Genomic DNA, 20432 nt, shown 5'->3' on the forward strand with positions numbered 1-20432 from the left:
TCGTCTCTAGGGACGTTCCCTATTCAATCGATATTATCGATAATTTTGTATTGATAGCTTTATATCGATAAAAATTCCTGACCATAAATCTTACACTGGTATAAATTATGATTGAATTTAGAATATTAAAAATAAAACGTCCACAATTTTAATAATTTCCTTTATTTGATTAGAAAATACACAATATTATCACGTGAATTTCTTATGTATAAATTGTATAATGTTTAGGTCTCCTACTCAAAAATTCATTACACTCCAATTTTCCGTTATTTATTTCCTATTTTATATGGAAATTTAAAAATTTTGTTACCTTACAGATATGATCTTTTTCCATCCAATCAACAATTACTATGATACAATAATTGCAAGGGCAAATTCATTGATGTCGCACGTGCCTTTTAATTAGGTTAATCAGCATAGAATTGAAACTCCTTAATCTAGAATATTCTCTTCAACGACTACCTGAGTTTGTAAATTAGAATTAAATATATATCACTTTTATGTAATGTTTTAAATCATAATATATATTTTCTCTTACCGGTGTGGATCAAGTGGAAATTTAGCCATAATTATGTTTGACTTTGAGTGCTTTTGTATGCCACAAACCTCACATTTTTATACACATTAGTTCTTTTCCCCATTCTCGCACACAAAATAAATAAACTACTCAAATGTAAACAGAATTAGAGTCAATATCTCGGAATAATAAAAGTCACTATCTCGTAACACACACTAGACAAACTCCTTCAAGAAGAAATATACACGAAACGGAGAAGCAGGCTCAACTCAACGTATTCGGCATAAAACTTAACTTATTATTGAACAAAATCGCAATTATACAAATTTTTGCAAATAAATTCCAACAATGACAAATCTACCGTCAATAATGGCGGCAAATTATCAACTATCATGGTAGCCAACATACTTTCTAAATTTTTTGGTTTATTATGTTGGTACGAGATGTAACGCTGAGACGTCCTTTTGTCAACCAAAACTAAACTCTATCTAACGGTATTAAGATATATAATCATTCATCATTATACAAAATGTTCTAAGTGTCCACCCCCGGAATTCCCCGAAACAAGTATGAAATACTTACCCTTTTCGTCTTACACTTCGTCCACGTCACTGTAATCGCTTAAAATGAACAATTGTATAGATAAAATCTAAATATAAAACCTAAGTTTGCGTTGTTTATATTTAATAGTACTGCTCTATTGTTCGATGTACGACGTCTTGCATTGTATAAAATAAGCTAGTTCGTCTTCAACAGGAGAGGTCAAAGCGGTGTTACCAAGGCCGACGATGGATGAGGGTGCAAATGTGAGCATGGCGAATGTACAGCCAGAAGTTACAGTTGGATCGGCTGAAAATAAAGAGAATTTGATCCAAGAAAACACGCAAGCTAAAGAAACAATTTCTGTTCAGCAAAATGTAGATCAGCAGCAACCGAAAACCGAGCAAGGGGATATAACAACGATTACAAATTTCTTAGAGGCCTTAAGTGTGTCCAGGTACTTATTTCACATTTTATTTATTTTATAGATTTGTTCTGTTTTTTGTTCTATCAAGTGCACAATGTCGTATCTCTTATCCTAGTGTACCAGTTTACCCACTTTTCGCCAAGAGCACTCCTTCTCATGATGTGATAGGGGGCTGCAAGCCAGGTTCTATATCTAGAACAAATGCCATACTGTGATGATATTCAGCATCAAAATAACACCACTTTCCTTAATTGGGGATCTGAGACATCTGCATGCTAGACGCACTATAACCGAACATCACCAATGCAGTAAAATAATTAAACATTTAATACTATATAATTTTATTCTTTTTTGTAAATTGCAAGTTTTTACTTCTGGAACTCTTAATTAGTTACTCGTCCATACATATACACTGTCTGTATTACATACCAAGTTCATTCATTGTCTTGTTGTCAGTAAATAAATGTGTTAGTAAAGAAAAACAATTTGTATTTTTTTTACAATTAAGTAACACTATTGTTAGGATTTACATTACTTTACAAAAAATTAGTAGAGGTGCTTACGCTACCATCATTAAGTATCTATCCGCAAAAACAAACAGTACATTCAATTATTCTCTAAGAGATCATTGTTGTGAGAGATAAATGTAAACCTACGTAGAGCTGTTTTTTATTTGTTGGAACACCCTGATATATGGAACTACTGCTTTGATTTTAGAAATTCTTCCATGTGTAGAAAGTTAGATTATCATCTCTGAATTTATATTTAAGTTACTTATATTTGTAACTTGGGTATAAAGACTTTTATATGGGCAGAGTTTAGCACCTCTATTTTAATCTAAGTACAGAAGCAAGATTGAGTGACAGGGTGTCTCAATAACTTTTGGGTAGATTTTTGTAGTCCATTGACACATAACTTTTTGATAAATGATATTTTAATGTTTTTTTTTTAAGTTTTGGTGTTAACCAGCATGCCACAAAATATTTGGATGTAATGTAATTTTGTTAATAAACATAATTATATTACTAATTTAGGATTTTTTACACAGAATTCGAGGTATTTGTTAAAATAACTTAATATAATTCAATGAGAATGTGTACTGGCATAGCATTCTCAAAAACAAAAATGAAGTGAAATTGCATCACCATTCTATGCTATCCATATGCACAGTAATGACAGCTATGGCTTGTGATAGCACATGTATTGAGAAAACAGTTTATTTACCAAAGTGTTGCTTGTTATTTTCTAAATATGTATCTATATCATTCTGCTTGAGATTGATTTCTTAACATGTACCTACCTACATATAAAGGCTCAGCATACAATTCAAATAAAAGAAAACATACACATTTACAGTGTCTAAAATCTGTAATAAACAAAAACAAAATAAATAAATGTCAAATACTACTGGCCAACATAGTTGTTGTTGTGTGGTCAGTGATAAGAAGACTCTGGCAATTCATTTCCATATTCACAAGTGCCTCCAGAAAAAGGGTACCAAACCCTTCCAATTGCTCCCGCCTCTTTTAGTGGGGGCAGGGAAGAAAAAGAAAAACTCTATATGCAGCTTTTGTAATTTATGTAATAATATTGTTTCTGAAGTTAGAAATAAAGATATTAGCTTCTACTTTATAGAGTGCTTTGGTAATTTTTTGACCAAATACCAAATAGAAAATATTGTTCAGTCCATGTCAAATAAATTAGACCTAATAACATCTCTATAGCATTTTCCATTTATATATTTCCAAAAAAAATATAATTATGATGCAGCATTGATGGAAAAAGGATCTTGTATCCATATATTCTGAAGCATTTTAAATCTATCCTTTATTAGTAACATCAAGCCAACACTTTAAACTTAATTGAACTACCTTCTTGCAATGCAATCACTGAATATTTCAAATATCCACTTAATCATCACATAACAAGTCTTATACAAAAAACTTTCTCAAAAGCGTCATCCTCCTCCTAAGTGAGTGTTTATGAACATGGGGTTCATCAAGCTCTCGTGAGTTACTACAACTCTCATTCTTATTTCAGTGAATGTACTCTCCATTCTAAAACAGGAGATCTTCATTGTTCTTTCTCAGAGTTTTGATTGACTTAATTATTGCTCTAATAATGGCTGGCACAAACCACTTTAGCGTCCTAAAGATAACACAATCAATCAGTAACCTCCTACAATGGATTTGCCGAAGCGCGATTGAAAATAAATCTGATTTAATTTATTTATTAAACAAATATAGCCTTACTTTAGTAGTTCTAATTGAGACATGGCTATAACGGAATTATGTTTTTTTAGAATTCCAGGACCTTTATATATTTGAGCAAATAGGTCAGATGAGTAAATGTTGTGGACTGTAGTTATATTTTCTTTAGCTTTATCAAAGTGGTTAAGTATATTCTTATTGATTTAGGTATGGCGCTTGGCTGCTATCAGTGTTACAATTTGTGAATTTGATTTTACCATAGATTTTAAAAGAAAAATATCTAAAAATTCCTTTAAATAAATAACTTTTTATGTATTTAACAATGTAAAATAGGTATCTAAGTACAACTATACCGCTTTTAAACTATCTTTTAACTTATTTTCTACGTTTTATATCGTCAAAAAAAATATTTTTGTAATTGGTAATATAAAAATTAACAACTTACATACATTTTGATTCTTAATCTGTAATAAACAGTATTGCGTGATTAGCAGTTGAAGAAAATGTAAAATAATTAATAATCATGGATATTTCTGCCTTTAAAATTTCGTCATATTAAATTTTAAAGGCCGAAATATCCATGATTATTAATTATTTTTACGTTTTTCTTCAACTGCGAGAACTAATCACTAACTAGACGTGAATTTAAATTCTTTACTTGCCAATACTTGTTTAGTTACCCAGATTAAAGCCGAAACAAAATGTATGAAAATGGACCTTGAGCTACCACCTTAATAATACATAAATGCGGTCTAGAAATCGTTCTAATGTTAACTACTTAATGCTTGACATGTTAGCTGGCTAACATGACAGCTACATGATAGTTATTACGCGTGTCACGGGAATATAACCTTATTATTTATTACATAATAAGGTTATTTTTCCGTGACACGCGTAATGTCATGTAGCTGTCATGTTAGCCGGCTAACATTCCAATCACTGATGGCAAATGGGTAGTTTTTACATAAATTACGAAAGGGAAGCCGGCAAAAATTAGGTTATAGGACCCTCGCCACTGCCTGAAACGGCATTGGTAAAATGGTAAAAATAGTAAAATATCCTTATGGTCAAAAATCCTTAGACCTATATTGAATGAGGTTATTTCGACCCTAAAAGAGAGAAATCCCACAAAGTCAAACACTGGTTGCTACACTCGTCAAAAACTATCTACGCACTACATTTTTCTAATTCTCCTTCAATTTACCTTTTTACCAAAATAAGAACTTTTCCCACATGATTCAATTAGTCAAAAAAGGCTTATAATAGAAATATGAATACCGAACGTTTTGATATCTATATTAGTTTTTAAGTAAATAACAATTTTATTACAAAAGAAAGAAAATTAAGGCTGAAAATTATCTACTTCCCCTCATCCGTTTATAGTAGTACTAGCTTTTGCTCGCGACTTCGCCCGCGTGAAGGAGTTTACCGGGGTAAAAGCCCTGCTATATTTTCTTGGGATAGAAAGTAGCCTTACTTACTTAGTACTGACGAGGCTTTAAGAAAATATAATGTCTCGATTAATCAAAAGAACATTTAACAATATAGCCTAAAAGTCGCAAAATCTTGTAAAAGTCGAGCAAGTCAAGTTGAGAGTCGAAGCAAAAAGAGTTCTCAGTGGTGGTCAAGTCACTAATAATTTGAAGTAGCCTAGTAAAGTAGTAAAGTCGTCAAAACCTATAGGAAGGCAACGAGCAAAACTAGGTTCCCCAATTTACCGCTTTCAGTGTGACTGGTGGTGCTGGTACGTCTTTTCCTCTAATAATGACTTCTATACAGGGATTATAACGCGAGGTTTTCGAGATAGCCTAATTGGTGACTGGTCACCATGCGAGACAGCCTGAATGGCGACAACACTGCTTAGTGTTGCCAATTGTCGGGGTAGGTTATACTACATATAATGTAGACAAGTTATAGCTATAACAAGGGTGAAACGCGAATTAGTGCACTGATGTCGAAATGTCGGACTGTTGTTATTAATTATCTAGCATATGATATTTTAAAACTAAAAAAAAACACTGAACTACTAAAAGTATGAATTACATACATTTTTGTTATTATTATAGAGAACCTGTTCCAGTGAAAGCTACAAAACCAATACCAGAGACATGTGTAACCAATTTGAATTCTTTATTGTCCGATATTTACGTGAGATACATAAAGTTAGATGCAGAGGCGTTTGAGAGGTACTACAAAGTGTTCGACGCTATATTTCTGCCATTGAACAAGAAAATGAAAGAAGTGGACCCTTATTATAATAAATATCAAAGTATGGTGAGTATCATTGGTAAGAACTAAAATATTTATTTATTGAAATTATGGCGGTGTGTTCATGGTTTTGATTAAAGGTAAACAAAGTACCTACCTAATACAAAATACATTAGTTTGCTTCGCGGCATGACAAAGAGCAACTCGCTTGACTCTATCTGCTCTTTTATAATTGGAAATTCATTGGCTCACAATAGGGTATTTGAATATTTTAGATTTTATGCATTTTTTTAATATGTAACAGTAATTAGTACAAAAAAAAATCCTGTGATAACAGCATTAAAATTCGATCAGAAATGAGGCAGTAATTCAAATTTCAAATATTGCTACGTGTAGGAGTGGGCGTGTATCGGGGTTATTGCTCCATCTCTTTCTTTCGCTCGTATCGTAATGCACGTTGACGTCACATGCAAGTATTTCGTCTCTTTTCTGTTTTTTGACACTTACCCCTATTATCAAGTTTCATTGGCTTATAACTTGTGGATTTTTCATCAGATTTCAATGATTTCTTCTGTTTTAGAATTCATACGACGTAGATATTTCATAAAAGTTATAAAAAAAATAAGTAGAATATCCTATTACAAGGTTTTGTGTTTTTTACACAAATGGAATTATATAATATACTAGCTCACCCGGCGAACTTCGTTCCGCCTAACAGTCGATTCTTTAATTATTTTTTTTAAGTACTTATTCTGCTATTCGGGACGCCGGGTCACCTATTAAGATAAAAAAAGAAAAAAGAAAGTTGATGAGTCAGCAATTACATTATGTCAAAAAATAAAAATTATAAAACACAATTCTTTCCTTCGTTCCATTTAACGTCACTCAATTGGTTTGCCTTCCCCTCCACTAACACTTTAACGTTATGGTATAGTATTGAAGTTCAAATTGACTTTTAAGTATTATTACGAATCTTTTGTATGGGAATATAGAAAAGTGTTGTTTTTAGACTTTTTCGGGCATTTTTTTAAACTTTTCTCATTAAGAACCATGCTCGTACTTCAAGGAATATTATAAAAAAAGAATTAGCGAAATCAGTTAAGCTGCTCTCGAGATTTGCGCTTAGCAAGACATTCAGCGATCCATTTTTATATCATAGATAGATCACGACATGTTTTTATGTCTTTCAGATAAATTCCTAACAATACTGAGAGAAATAAAAGGCGAACCGTTGTCTTTTCTCATTTCTACCAATATGAAAATTTTAAATAGTATTTTACCAACTAAATAAATATTATTAACATAGGACCTTTCGATTCGCAAGGCAGGACTAGCGTTCATAATAATTGTATTAACAAATAATTTCCATTTTAGGTAAAATTCGCCGGCAGTCATTATGATAATCTCCTTTTACAAAAACCCAATGATTTTGATGTTGATATTGTTATTGGGCTCCCGCTTAATATGAAAATAGACCCTACCAACCCCGAACTAAGTGATGTAGTCATTCAGGCGATAAACCCAGGCTTCGTGCAATTGAAAATGGGCCCGCAGTTCCAGAACCTTCCTATGAGAGACGGCAGCGAGTGGCTCATTAATAAAACTGCGTATAAATGGAAAGACGATTCGCATTTTTTGCTCCAGAACAAATTTCTCGATTGGTTCAAGAGCGTCGTCAACAAAGCATTAAATACATTTGAAAACAAAAACGGCTTATCTGTGTATACAGTTGAAGGCGTAGAGTATGTCATCAAGCGGTCTCAAGCCGGACCCGCTATGACTTTGATTATAGAGAACAGTGAGACTGGATTCAAGTTGAGTGCAGATTTAGTACCTACACTTAAATTCCCCGAAGACCGCTGGCCCATTAGTAAGGCTTACCAGCACATCCCGGAGAATTGCAAGAAAGACATTTGGATGGTAGTCGGCAAACCGAATAAAGCCGCAGCTAGCAAACAAGACGAGCAGCGGTCGTGGCGCATCGCCCTGCACTACCAGGAGAGAGACTTGATGCACGATACGAGCAATCTGCGACAAGTTATCCGCCTGGTGAGTAAATACGTACTTTTTTCATATTCTTGTTGTGACCAGGGCCTTAGCTCACTATTTTTACCAGATTATTATTGAAAGTGGGTTTAAGTAGTGACAGTTCTTGAAATTATGTAAAACTAGCTGGCCCGGCGAACTTCGTACCGCCATATTTTTTCTTCTGTCTCATTTCTTACTTTTATGAGATTTTTAAATATTTTTTTCATACAAACCTTCTCCTAACAATAACGAAAGCATAAAAGAAAGATTTATACAATTTAGTGCAGTCTTTTGGTAGTTATGCGGGTGCAAACATTTTGGTGATTCATTTTTATTTATATAAAATTATTGACGAAACAGCTCACAGATTATTTTCACATGAAGTAATTTCTGAATTCCAGACATTGAATTCCAGAAAAGATTCCTTTTATTTTTTACCAATAATAATTCTACTTTATTAAGCGAAATTCGGGTTGAACACTTAGTATACTATGAAGTTTCCATTTCATTTTGAACGTTTCAGCCGGGAGACTGTAAAATCTAAATGTAGAAAGAATACTTTTCTTTCAGATAAAGAAAATGCGTGATGCTCTAGGAATGAAGAAGATTGCTAGCTACTATATTAAAACCATCTTCTTCTGGGAAATAGTGAAAAGGACAGATAAACACTTTTGGAAAACGGATCCGGCATCTTTGTTTAAACTTATGGTCCGGCAAGTTCATAGTGCAATCGCTGCCCAAAATATACCCTATTTTTGGAACAAAAGTAACAATCTCATTGGTCAAGTTGAGGAGAATGTTTTGAAAAACTACGAGTCGAAACTGGCGCAACTGTTGGAGATTTTGGAGCAGCCTGCCAATTTTAGACTTGTTGCCAAATATTTGCTTTCACCACAAGAATATAAAGAGTACAGTGAAAGGTATTTGAATCTTTGATCACAATCTCGGATACCTTATAACAAATACAAGATTAACACAAACATAGTTATTTACAAATTATTAGATACTCACGTGGTTTATCCCAGAAGTATGCAAAGACGCAATTAGTGCACACACTTTTCATTTATTTAACTTCTATTAATTACTAGCCTTTGCTCACAGCTCTGCCCGCGTAAAAGTTTTCCCGGATAAAAGTCCCGCTATATATTTTCCCAGGATAGAAAGTAGCCTATGTCCTCTCTCGGATCTCAAACTATCTGCATAACAAATTACATCGATATCCGTTGGGCAGTTTTTTTTAGTTTATTGCGTTCAAACAGATTTTATTTTGTGTTATATATATAGAACTTTCTAAGAGGAACAATTCCGTCATGATTGTTCACATCACATGATTGTTGCGCAACTTTAACTGTTTACGCAGCGCGTGTAAAGGCAGCTCTCAAAATGAATACATTTTCCCCGTTTATATATTTTTTTCATTAATGCTCATCTAGTAATGTTACATAGCTTACAGCCTTCCCCAATAAATGGGATATCTAACACTAAATATTTTTTCAGTCGAACCAGTAGGTAGCTCTTGAGATTAGCGAGTTCAAACAAACACTCTTCAGCTTTATATAATATTATAGATATGTTATTATTTTATTTAAGTATAGCAAACGTGGGCAAACAAGCAAGTGTGCCTTCCAATGCTAGGTGTTCTTCATCGCCCATAAATACTAGGAGAATCATCATGAATGTCGTGTGAATCTCAAAGTAAAGGGAAGGGAAGAGAAGGGAATAAGAATTAGACGTGAAGAAGAACTTTTTTAATAGCGGGATATATTAAAAAAAAACCTGTAGATTACAATATTATGTAGGATATTCTTTTAGATTACCTGTTCCGGAGAAAGCCGTAAAATTATCGCCAGAGGTAAAATTAATGTCGGATGCATGTACTTTAACTAATTTAAACTCTCTACTCTCCGATATTTACGTGAAGTATATAAAGCTAGACGAAGAGGCATTTACCAGATACTACAAGGTGTTCGATGCTATATTTTTACCATTGAACAAGAAGATGAAGGAAGTGGATCCATATTATAAGAAATATCAAAGTATGGTACGTATAATTTATACAGAACAAAATGTTGTATTTAAGGCCCTGTACCCAGCAAAGCGGCGCGCTATAGCGTATTTCACGAAAATTTATAACACACTAGCTTTTGCTCGCGGCTTCGACTGCGTTATAGATTTTCCGGATAAAAGTCCCACTATATATTTTCTCCAGACAGGAAGTAGCCTATGTCCTTTCCAAAGTCTCAAACTATCTCCATACCCAAATTTCATTGAAATCTGTAGGTTAGTTTTTAAATGTTTTGGCTTTCAGATAGGCAGACAGATGCGGACTTTATTTTGTAATATATTTTTTAAAACTTTTTAAGAGGAACAATTTCGTAATATATGATCGGTGCGTAACTTTAATAGTTTACGCAGCGGACCGAACGGAAGCTCTCAAAAGGAATACATTTTCCCCGTTTTTGCAATATTTTTCAATGATGCTCCTCTCTTATTGGTCTGAGGGTGATGTTATATAACCTTCCTCGATAAATGGGCTATCCAAGAAAATAATTTTTTAATTCGGACTAGTAGCAGTTCCTGAGATTAGCGCGTTTAAATAAACTTTATATAATTATATACAGACCTTGAAGAAGAAACTTAAACGTGATATTTCTATATTACGATTAAGTTTCTTTAGTTGTTTCAAATTTATTATAATATAGATATTATTTATTAATTTCATCATAAAAATACCTAAAAAAAAATTTCTTTCTATAATACACATAATTTTAATTTGCAACCAACACTATTAGATAGGCAATTTAATAAGGAATATTTAGGTAGTAAAAAACTTTCGATGGGAAACTAACATTGATTTTTTTAACCAATTAATCGTAAGTCTTGCATACTTCCGCCCGTAACTAGTACGAGGCCAAGTAGGGAATGAATGCTCAAGGCCATGTGCTCGGAGAGGTACGTTAACGGAACTATACCACACTTTCTATATCGTTCGACAAAGTTTTAACTAATGGATCCGAAATAGTATATTAAGTCGTATTTGCAGTATGTTAAAGAGCTTATAAGCGCCAGACGGCTCAAGTATTTTTACTAACTTATCAATAATTAAATCCAATTTTAATTTCAACCCCTTTGAACCCTCAGTGTTTTTAAAATAAACTAACTAATAATTTCCATTTTAGGTAAAATTCGCCGGCAGTCATTATGATAATCTTCTTTTACAAAAACCCAATGATTTTGATGTTGATATTGTTATTGGGCTCCCGCTTAATATGAAAATAGACCCTACCAACCCCGAACTAAGTGATGTAGTCATTCAGGCGATAAACCCAGGCTTCGTGCAATTGAAAATGGGCCCGCAGTTCCAGAACCTTCCTATGAGAGACGGCAGTGAGTGGCTCATTAATAAAACTGCGTATAAATGGAAAGACGATTCGCATTTTTTGCTCCAGAACAAATTTCTCGATTGGTTCAAGAGCGTCGTCAACAAAGCATTAAATACATTTGAAAACAAAACGGCTTATCTGTGTATACAGTTGAAGGCGTAGAGTATGTCATCAAGCGGTCTCAAGCCGGACCCGCTATGACTTTGATTATAGAGAACAGTGAGACTGGATTCAAGTTGAGTGCAGATTTAGTACCTACACTTAAATTCCCCGAAGACCGCTGGCCCATTAGTAAGGCTTACCAGCACATCCCGGAGAATTGCAAGAAAGACATTTGGATGGTAGTCGGCAAACCGAATAAAGCCGCAGCTAGCAAACAAGACGAGCAGCGGTCGTGGCGCATCGCCCTGCACTACCAGGAGAGAGACTTGATGCACGATACGAGCAATCTGCGACAAGTTATCCGCCTGGTGAGTTAATTGTATTAATAGTACATTATAGTTTTTGTTAATAATTTATTGTTTTAGGGTACCTAATCGGTTGGTCCAGGGTGTTACTAATTATTTCTATCGATATAGGTTTTATGCTAGGCATAAGTCGTAAATAGAGTAATTTTCCACGGGATTGTGATTTAGACTAAATTTGGTTGTTTTAAAAATTTATAGTAGCAGTAGGTTGGCTCAAAATGCTGTGGATGGGTACTAAGCAATTCTGGGATGGCACTCGGCCTTTCCTCTATGTACGCCTATGGCTGAGGCGTTGTTGTAAAATTTTGCCTAGTGCAGGACAGCACACCTGTTGTGACCTTCGGGCGACCGCCGGGCCGAGTCCCTAACCCTATATACAACTTAACCTATGCACGGCCTACCAGCTAAAACTCCGCGGTGGCCCTCTTCGGCGCATTAGGGACGGCTGCGGGCTTCCTCTGACGTTGAAGTGTCTAGTCTGCGACCGCAGCCGCACCTGCGCGGTGCCGCCTTACGGCCCGTCTCTTATGGAGGGCTCAGAAGCCCCCGCGCACCGAAGGACGCCCTCGGCGTCTACGGCAGCGTGAGGCCAACTACACACTGCCGTCCATCCCGGGGTCAACCGACAAATGTGCAAAGATGCACAGAAATGCACTAGGGCGGACAGCCCCCTGCTGCCCGCCGACGACCTCCTTCGTGGCCCCTATTAGTCGCCTCTTACGACAGGCAGGAGATACCGTGGTGGAATTCTCCAAACGCCCCCATTCCACAGGGCGGCTCGAAAGAATACCTACCTCGGATAAATACTTGATATGTACTGAGGATATTTATTTTGGAGATTTGTTTGTTATATATTGGAGGTTCTGAGGCGAGAGATTTAGATTATAATTTTCTTCTTTTCAGATAAAGAAAATGCGTGATGCATTAGGAATGTCAAAAATTGCTAGTTACTATATTAAGACTATCTTCTTCTGGGAAATAATGAAGAGAAACGACAAGAAGTTTTGGGCAACTGATCCGGCAACATTGTTTAAACTTATGGTCCAAAAAGTTCATAGTGCAATTGTTGACAAAAATATACCATATTTTTGGAACAAAAGCAACAATCTCATTGGCCATGTTGATGACAATGTACTGAATAACTACGAGACAAAACTAGCGCCACTTTTGAAAATTCTGGAGCAGCCTGCCAACTATAGACTTGTTGCTAAATATTTGCTTTCACCGCAAGAATATAAAGAGTACAATACAAGGTATTTGCATCTTTGATCACGGTATCAAATACTAAGTATAACATGCATTCCGTACAATAAATATCAATTGCTGTAACGCTGTAGTAAGTAATCAGAATTAATGTTAGACTGGTTAAAAGACTGGTAGGTATAATAATTGTGTGAAATGACATAATGAGGCGGACGTGGCAATCGCGGTCCTTTGGTTTATTGTTACTGGCAGATTGTGGCGCTGTAGAGTGGCAGTTCATGTAAGTTTTATGTACCTGATTTTTTATTGATGTTACCAGTTACATACAATTTTAATGAATACAGACACGAAAAGCTAATTCTTGTACCGTTGCATCTGTTTTAATTATGAAATGACGGTGTTTGGCAAATAGGTATTTATATTTGTTGTATCACTAGTTTGAACAGTTACTTCGTCTCTCTTAATTTGAATCATGATCCGACCTTAGTATTTTGCAATATAAAAGACTTTCCCGTTATATTTAACTAGAAATTCGAATAAGATAATAGGCATGTATTCGGTAGTCGATCCAGGAGGGGAATATGGACGGGGGTTGTTCAGCAACTCATTCTCATACAAGCATTTAGACCGACCCCGGGCAAATCACAAATTTAGCTATTATATACCTTTAAGTACCATACTTCTTTACTCAACATTGCATGTGGATATGGTTTTGATATTTCTTTGATAAAATGTTTCATGCGTCAAACTTTTCTGAGACCAATGTTCTGAATCCGCTACTTCTTACTAATGTACTACTTCTTACTTCTGACATGTTATTAACGTTTTTTGAATGTGTTACGGGGGCGATTGATCGAGGTGCCGCGCTGTTCGATCCGCGTTTATTATGACAAAAAAGCGTGTATAAATATACAAAGGTGCTTACATCATGACACCTGTGTTGGCGTAGCGAGGTGAACACTCTTCCAGATCACCTCGCAGCATACCGCACGTGTTTCGGACTTTATGGTCAACCGCCAAATACACCAACGTTAAAACAACTGGCTAGCAGCAGTGCTCCGGTTGGTTAAGAAATTATGTAATTTTCCTTGTAACGAACATTTTTCACAATTAATAGATAGATAGAAATATTACGTAAATAGAATTTGTACTTAACACTCGAGAGCTCATGTTGGCAACGAGCGACGGCCACCGACATCGCGTTCAACGTCAGTGGTGGTTGTCGTATTTATAAGGTTCTGACATATTGTTTTAATGGACTTTTGGCAACTACTTGAATTAAGTTAATAATTTCAATCACATTTATTAATTCATTTCGGTATCTAACCAACACACAATGCCGCACACAATACATCGTTCGTGATGTACGCCGAGAGAGTAGTCCTTTTGACACTGTTAGGCACGATAGGTCCATTATTAATTAATTATGTGTTTCTTGTATCACTTTTTATTTAAGTTAAATTTGTCTGCATCTTTCAGATATTTAAGGAGTTCTGTCAATTCAAAATACTGACATATAGTTTAAAGTTCACAAAACCATACGTATTAAAGGTTTTTGTACAATCGAAGGAAGGGATGAGTTCGCGGCATGTCTAATGGTAAACGATACGAATGCCCATAAACAGTTACGATACCACCTGAACGGCCAATGATAGCTTGCGTGGAGTGTCACTCCGTTTGTCATCTTGAGATATTAGATGTTTTTTGTGTATGTATCGGAGCCGGCAATTTACAACGGGGGAAACCTGTGTATGGGATATTGGAATCCCCCCGGCTTAGCGAATGTAAGGGCCTGGAGGACAGTTGGGAGGGGATATCTAGGGGCCTGGAGGAAAGTTGGGAGGGGATATCTAGGGGCCTGGAGGAAAGTTGGGAGGGGATATATAGGGGCCTGGAGGAAAGTTGGGAGGGGATATCTGGAAGGAGAGTGTGGGGAAGGGAAAGAAACCCTCTTAGGATGGGCGGAGGGGAGAAAGCCAGGAAATTATCGCGAGCCCTCATAGGCCTCGATGTGCAGCTACAACCATGAGGTATACACACTGAACAGTGTGCCTTATAGGGCCGCGGCAAATGTCTTTCTATGCATGAGCGTGCATGAAGTGTACAGACATAGCGCATAAGAGTTGCTTCGGAGGGGGGGGGGGGGGTGCTACATTAGATTTTAAGCCCCGTTATGTCTAATAATTACTTATGTCGACTGTCTATTAAATATTATCAGCGACTCGAGACGTGTCATCACAATTAAAACCATTTTACGTCTGGTATCAGTTATCACCTACCTTTCTAAAGCTGTGCCTTTTTTTGAATTGTAGAAAATAGCCGTATAGGGTTTACAAGACAATGCTTTCAAACAGTTGTCGTGTATTTACCATTAGTATTTAGTGCGGATTCATTACTGTGTGAAATTCTTTTGAATTTGCCTGTGTTTTTTTTCGAGTAATTAATTTTGTATAAGTACTAAAAAAACTAATCTGGGCTTCTTGACGTCTTGTATTTCTAATGAATTTTGCATGCATTTGGCCTAAAATACTTTTAGTAAGATCATATTTTTAAAAACGGTGGCGCTACGTGGAATCTCTCACACGTAGGAACGCTTTGGTGTATGTTTTGTTAGAGCACAGCTAGAAAGGAATGTAGTGGAACTATAATTAATGTGTACATAACTTATATATATTCTGAGAAAGATATCAATACGGTGTCTTAAATAAGGTGCTGTGGTGTCGATACCTATTAGACTAAGATATAATATATACCTAAGTACTCCGATAGTTTTAATTTAGTTGTATTTTATTGTAATCTCTTATATATTATATGTAATCTTCTGCGTATTTACGTGGATTTTAATGACCAATATTTTTTTTTGAATTATATTATAAAAATGTACCTTAATATGCTTTCTTTTTAAATAAATAAAATGTTTTTGAAAAATTTTATTCTGTTTTTCTCTAATATGTATTGCTCTCGTAATCTGAGTGCTCATACGTAGATTGTCAACGATATAATGTTAAAATAACACGTTTTATTGAAAGAACAACAACATTTTTATATAAGTTTATAATAATATTATATTCTTAAATAAAGCAAGATAATGGATACATTATGTTGATTCAAAGCTGTACATGCGAAAAAGATAGATATTTTACATACCAAATATGCAAATAATAATCAAGTATTCAAACAAATATTCAAAATAAACTCATCTCGAATGTAAATTTCTGGAAAAATCCTTTAGAATATTATAAAGATTTTTCCAGAAATTTACATTCGAGATGAGTTTATTTTGAATATTTGTTTTGAATACTTGATTATTATTTGCATATTTGGTATGTAAAATATCTATCTTTTTCGCATGTACAGCTTTTGAATCAACATAATGTATCCATTATCTTGCTTTATTTAAGAATATAATATTATTATAAACTTATATAAAAATGGTTACATACTTTGGTTATAATTTATGAATTCCTTGATTAAAACCTTCTTACTAATGACGCACTGTTGACATTATTATGATATAACCACATGCAATAGCAGAAGTCCTAGTAACCATGTGAAAATTTCAAACATTACAATCTGGTAATCCATACGAGAGTGGCATGAGCAGCCGCGAGCGCTGGGCGCCGCTGGCGGCGGGCGTGGTCGTCGGCGCCGGGCTGTTGGCGCTGCTCTACAGGATATACTTCAGCTGCCCTCGAGGCTCGCTCAAGAACCGCATCAATCAGCAAATAAACGCGCCGTATGTCTGCACATGCTCGATGGGAGAGGAAGATCCCGTGTGTGACGGTTTTTATTTTGTAGTTTACTTAAAACTTTACACACACATACATGCCTTTTATCCTCGAAGGGGTAAGCACCGGCGCAATTGGTACATCATTTTTTTCGCCTTGTCTGTTCTGTTCCATTATGGGATAGGGCGCGAGCCTAACGCCATATCGGGAATAAATACCAAACTCCGAGCTCAGAAAAATCGAATATTACTTCCCGACTCGGATCGATCCCGAGACCACAGCTCTGCAGTCGTATCGTAATACAATACGCTACCAATGCAGTCTGAGATTTTAAACTTTACTAGTTCGTAATTTGACACGTTCGTAATTTGGTCACGGTGTTTCCTAGTTATAATATTTACATTGCCTATTTTATGGTTTGAGACTTCACCCTGGTTTCTTGGTAACTACGTTTCGGGTATCGAAAGCAACCGTTAGGTTCCACTTTAGTGAAAGTAAGGTATATTATAATGTTTTATTATTAGTATGCATATAAATCACACCCTATGCCATTTTCCATGGAAAACTCTCGGTGGCCACCTTACCCGTTTACGGAGTACGGATGAAACCGAATTCCTTAAATAATGTTCACACCACAAGTGAATTTTGAAACTTGAAAACCCACTATCACCTACTCTAAAAGTACGTATTAGCCGCGGGGCGCCAAAATAATTGTTTGGGATTGGTCCGGCAACTACACAATAGGTGTGATGTCTTGCATTCCTAGACGTAGCCAACCTAAACGTGAGTGCGGCTTTACTCGCTTAGCGTGCTATGCTAGTGTGGCTACGAAAAGCTCAGCGTATGTGTTTAGAAAAATATAGACTAGAATTAGTAATTTTTATACAACATGTAGGTATTACCCACATACTTTTCATGTAAATTAATTTACTACGGTAAGGCATAATTACTAACGAATTAGAAAGAGTTAATTTGAATTCGACATGGCAAAAACATTTGTTGACAAACAACAAAAGTTTTTGAAGATAATAAAATTTCTTTTAACTTTCAATAGGTACGTACTTTGAAAGAGTTACGCAGATTTTGTGCTATATGCATTAACAATAGAAGCGACTTGTTGACTTGAGAATTTTGCATTTGCAGTGTCAAATACACAAATCACGAAATTATTGAAAGCTAAACTTTTCTACGGAAGAACGCTAAAAGAAAATGACAATCAATCGCCATCACTCGTCTGTCAAGAAAGTCAATAGAAATGGCGACAATAATAATTAAACCCAAAAATGTAATACGATGTACATAAAGATGGCTTCAAGATAGTTTTTCAGCCTCGTAAAACAATAAATTCTATAAATATGAAAATGTCTACTCATGTGCCATAAAACAAAAGTTTTTATTTAAAATGTGTGATTGGTGAGTATAGCTCTGTTGGATTATTCTATATTATCCATTAGCAACGTCACATGTAAAGGTGGTAACGCGAACTTGGTAGTGAAGTAAGAAACCAATATTAAGCTATTAGGCATACATAGTTACATATAATATTGGTATATTTATATAGTGTATTCATTATTCATGCATGCCAATGTGAATTCATGAACATTGAATTAATCAGGTGTATATAATTTGACTAGAACGAGTGATTTTAACAAATTATTGTTATGGGTATTTATATAAATATTTGTAGCTTTATATAAATATTTATATAAATTTTCAGCGCTGCAGAGGTAGACAAACGTAAGAAGGAGAAAAGTACACAGGCCACTTCGCCTTCGGCACCTTCGAGGTCAAGTTTTTCTTCAATATTCGATGGGATAGTATCTTGGTTACCATTGGTGGGCGGTACAGCTCTTGCTATGGCTTTACTCGCTCTTTTATATAAAATTGGTGGCAGTTCGTTGTCACGGGCAAAGAAATTCAAGTCTTCAATTTGTGCAACAAGAGCTGGAACTTCCGGTGCCAAGGCTAATGAGAAGAAAAAGGTAGTCAATCGTCTGGTTTTAAGTTGTTTATTGGGTTAATATGTATTCCATTGTGCAAGTGTTGCTAGATGCATGGGGGCCAATTTCGCCGAAAATTCCTTACAAGGTCTTACTTAGGTCCTCCAATTTTGCTTAATAAACAATTTTGGCCCTGAAAAAGCATCTAAGATGCATTTTTATTGCGATTCCAAGTACACAATATCGAAGAACGTAATGCCATATAAACGGTTATTTTCTGTTTGGCCGTCCGTGTTCTGTGTTTCCTTAAGTATACATAGTTGTCTACAATTACATATAATAATCATTTGTTTAACTAAGTACCTACCTACAATAATGTAAGACCACTTCATTAGATATTTTATGAAAACATTAATTTTATCACTAGTCTATAGACAATTAATTGATAAGCAAAAAAGTATTAATGCACCTATTCATGCGTTTTATCTTTGATAACATTTATAAAATAATTCATGTCATATTGTCTTTAATTGAGGTCATAATAATGATAAAATATTTTTAATTATTTACCTACCGTTTTGTTTTCAGAAGTGGCCGGTGCACGAAAGAAAGAAGGATATTTGCGAATGTTGAATAAATTCTTCAAGGTCCAAAAATTATATATGTTTTATTGCAGTTGTCTTTTATTCATCCATCCATAGTAATATTATAAATGCGAGTATAACTGGTGCCTGTTGCGTTTTCTTGAAGTAAGGTGTAAGCATTAGAAAGGTCATAGACTACATTGTATTTCAGTAAAGTATACTTATAGGTACAGTGCAATTTGTGCCTCGGCAGAGCCGCGAGCAACAAGTAGTTTAGAAATGTTAGTGGCATCTACATATTTGTAATTTTCTATGTTGTGAATAGATAGGACATGTAGTTTATATCACACGACATAAAACAGTGTTACGTGCCGCTATCTTAGCCGATGACATCGGGCATTTCCGTAAGTATTCGGCTGCGCAGGCAGGCTGGTAGAGGAAAAGATGTGTCACGCGGCAATTATTCTATTAATCTCTCTGATTGTACGTAGTCGAATATTGTATTCTGAAATTAATTTTGCTAATATAATGTTTAATACTGTTATAAGGGTGTTTAACAATAGTTCGATTGGGATAGGTATTTACTTACTTCAAGAGAAATTACAAAGTGGCATTTAGGTACTATTACCTGTACCTATCTACCTATTGTCCGTTCACAATTATTTTACCTTTGAAATTTGTAAATTAGTACCTAGTTAATACCTTCGTGAGATTTTCTTTTATAACCGTGATTAAAGATATCGCATCATGCCTAAAAAGTACAAAATAGAGGCAAAATACAGCTCTATCAGCGAGTATGCCAAATAAAAGCCCTATAATTATTATTCTGTTTGAAAGTGTTCTACAACAGATAGCCGTTTTGACTGATGTGTCGACTGTATTACCAGCTATCAATGTTTTTTTCAGGGTAGCGGAATTTAAATGGAACGTATATCCGCGAATACGGTGCTTTTACTATTTAAAAAGTCTGGGTGTGGGCTCTTTGGTTTTGAACCTGCGGACATTTGTCTCCGCAATCCATTCCACTCTTAACTAAGCTATTGCCATTTAAATATAAGGAATAATATTAAATTTGTTTTGTTTCATGTGAGTGTATATTTGATAAAACCAATACAAATACAACAATATTAATAATAGGTACATTATTATATTGTATTTTCAAACCGCAATAATATTGCGGCTTGCGTTATGCTTGAA

At 35.1% G+C, this 20432-nt stretch overlaps 2 protein-coding genes across 2 annotated transcripts; both read left to right on the top strand.

Moving 5' to 3' along the window:
- The first annotated feature begins 1089 nt into the window (after positions 1–1089).
- LOC115455483 lies at positions 1090–15916 on the top strand. The gene is made up of 9 exons (XM_037443616.1): positions 1090–1514; positions 5761–5968; positions 7277–7951; positions 8501–8850; positions 9743–9971; positions 11110–11445; positions 11478–11783; positions 12684–13033; positions 14463–15916. Exons 1-9 carry the CDS (start codon positions 1306–1308, stop codon positions 14494–14496), a joined length of 2697 nt encoding a protein of 898 aa, XP_037299513.1. The 5' UTR covers positions 1090–1305; the 3' UTR covers positions 14497–15916.
- A 2028-nt stretch (positions 15917–17944) lies between these two features.
- On the top strand, positions 17945–19326 carry LOC115451004. Its single transcript, XM_030179191.2, has 3 exons — positions 17945–18124; positions 18429–18693; positions 19240–19326. Exons 1-3 carry the CDS (start codon positions 18114–18116, stop codon positions 19282–19284), a joined length of 321 nt encoding a protein of 106 aa, XP_030035051.1. The 5' UTR covers positions 17945–18113; the 3' UTR covers positions 19285–19326.
- Positions 19327–20432: the final 1106 nt, after the last annotated feature.

Source organism: Manduca sexta, chromosome 26 (assembly GCF_014839805.1).
Source record: "Manduca sexta isolate Smith_Timp_Sample1 chromosome 26, JHU_Msex_v1.0, whole genome shotgun sequence".
NCBI lineage: Eukaryota > Metazoa > Arthropoda > Insecta > Lepidoptera > Sphingidae > Manduca > Manduca sexta.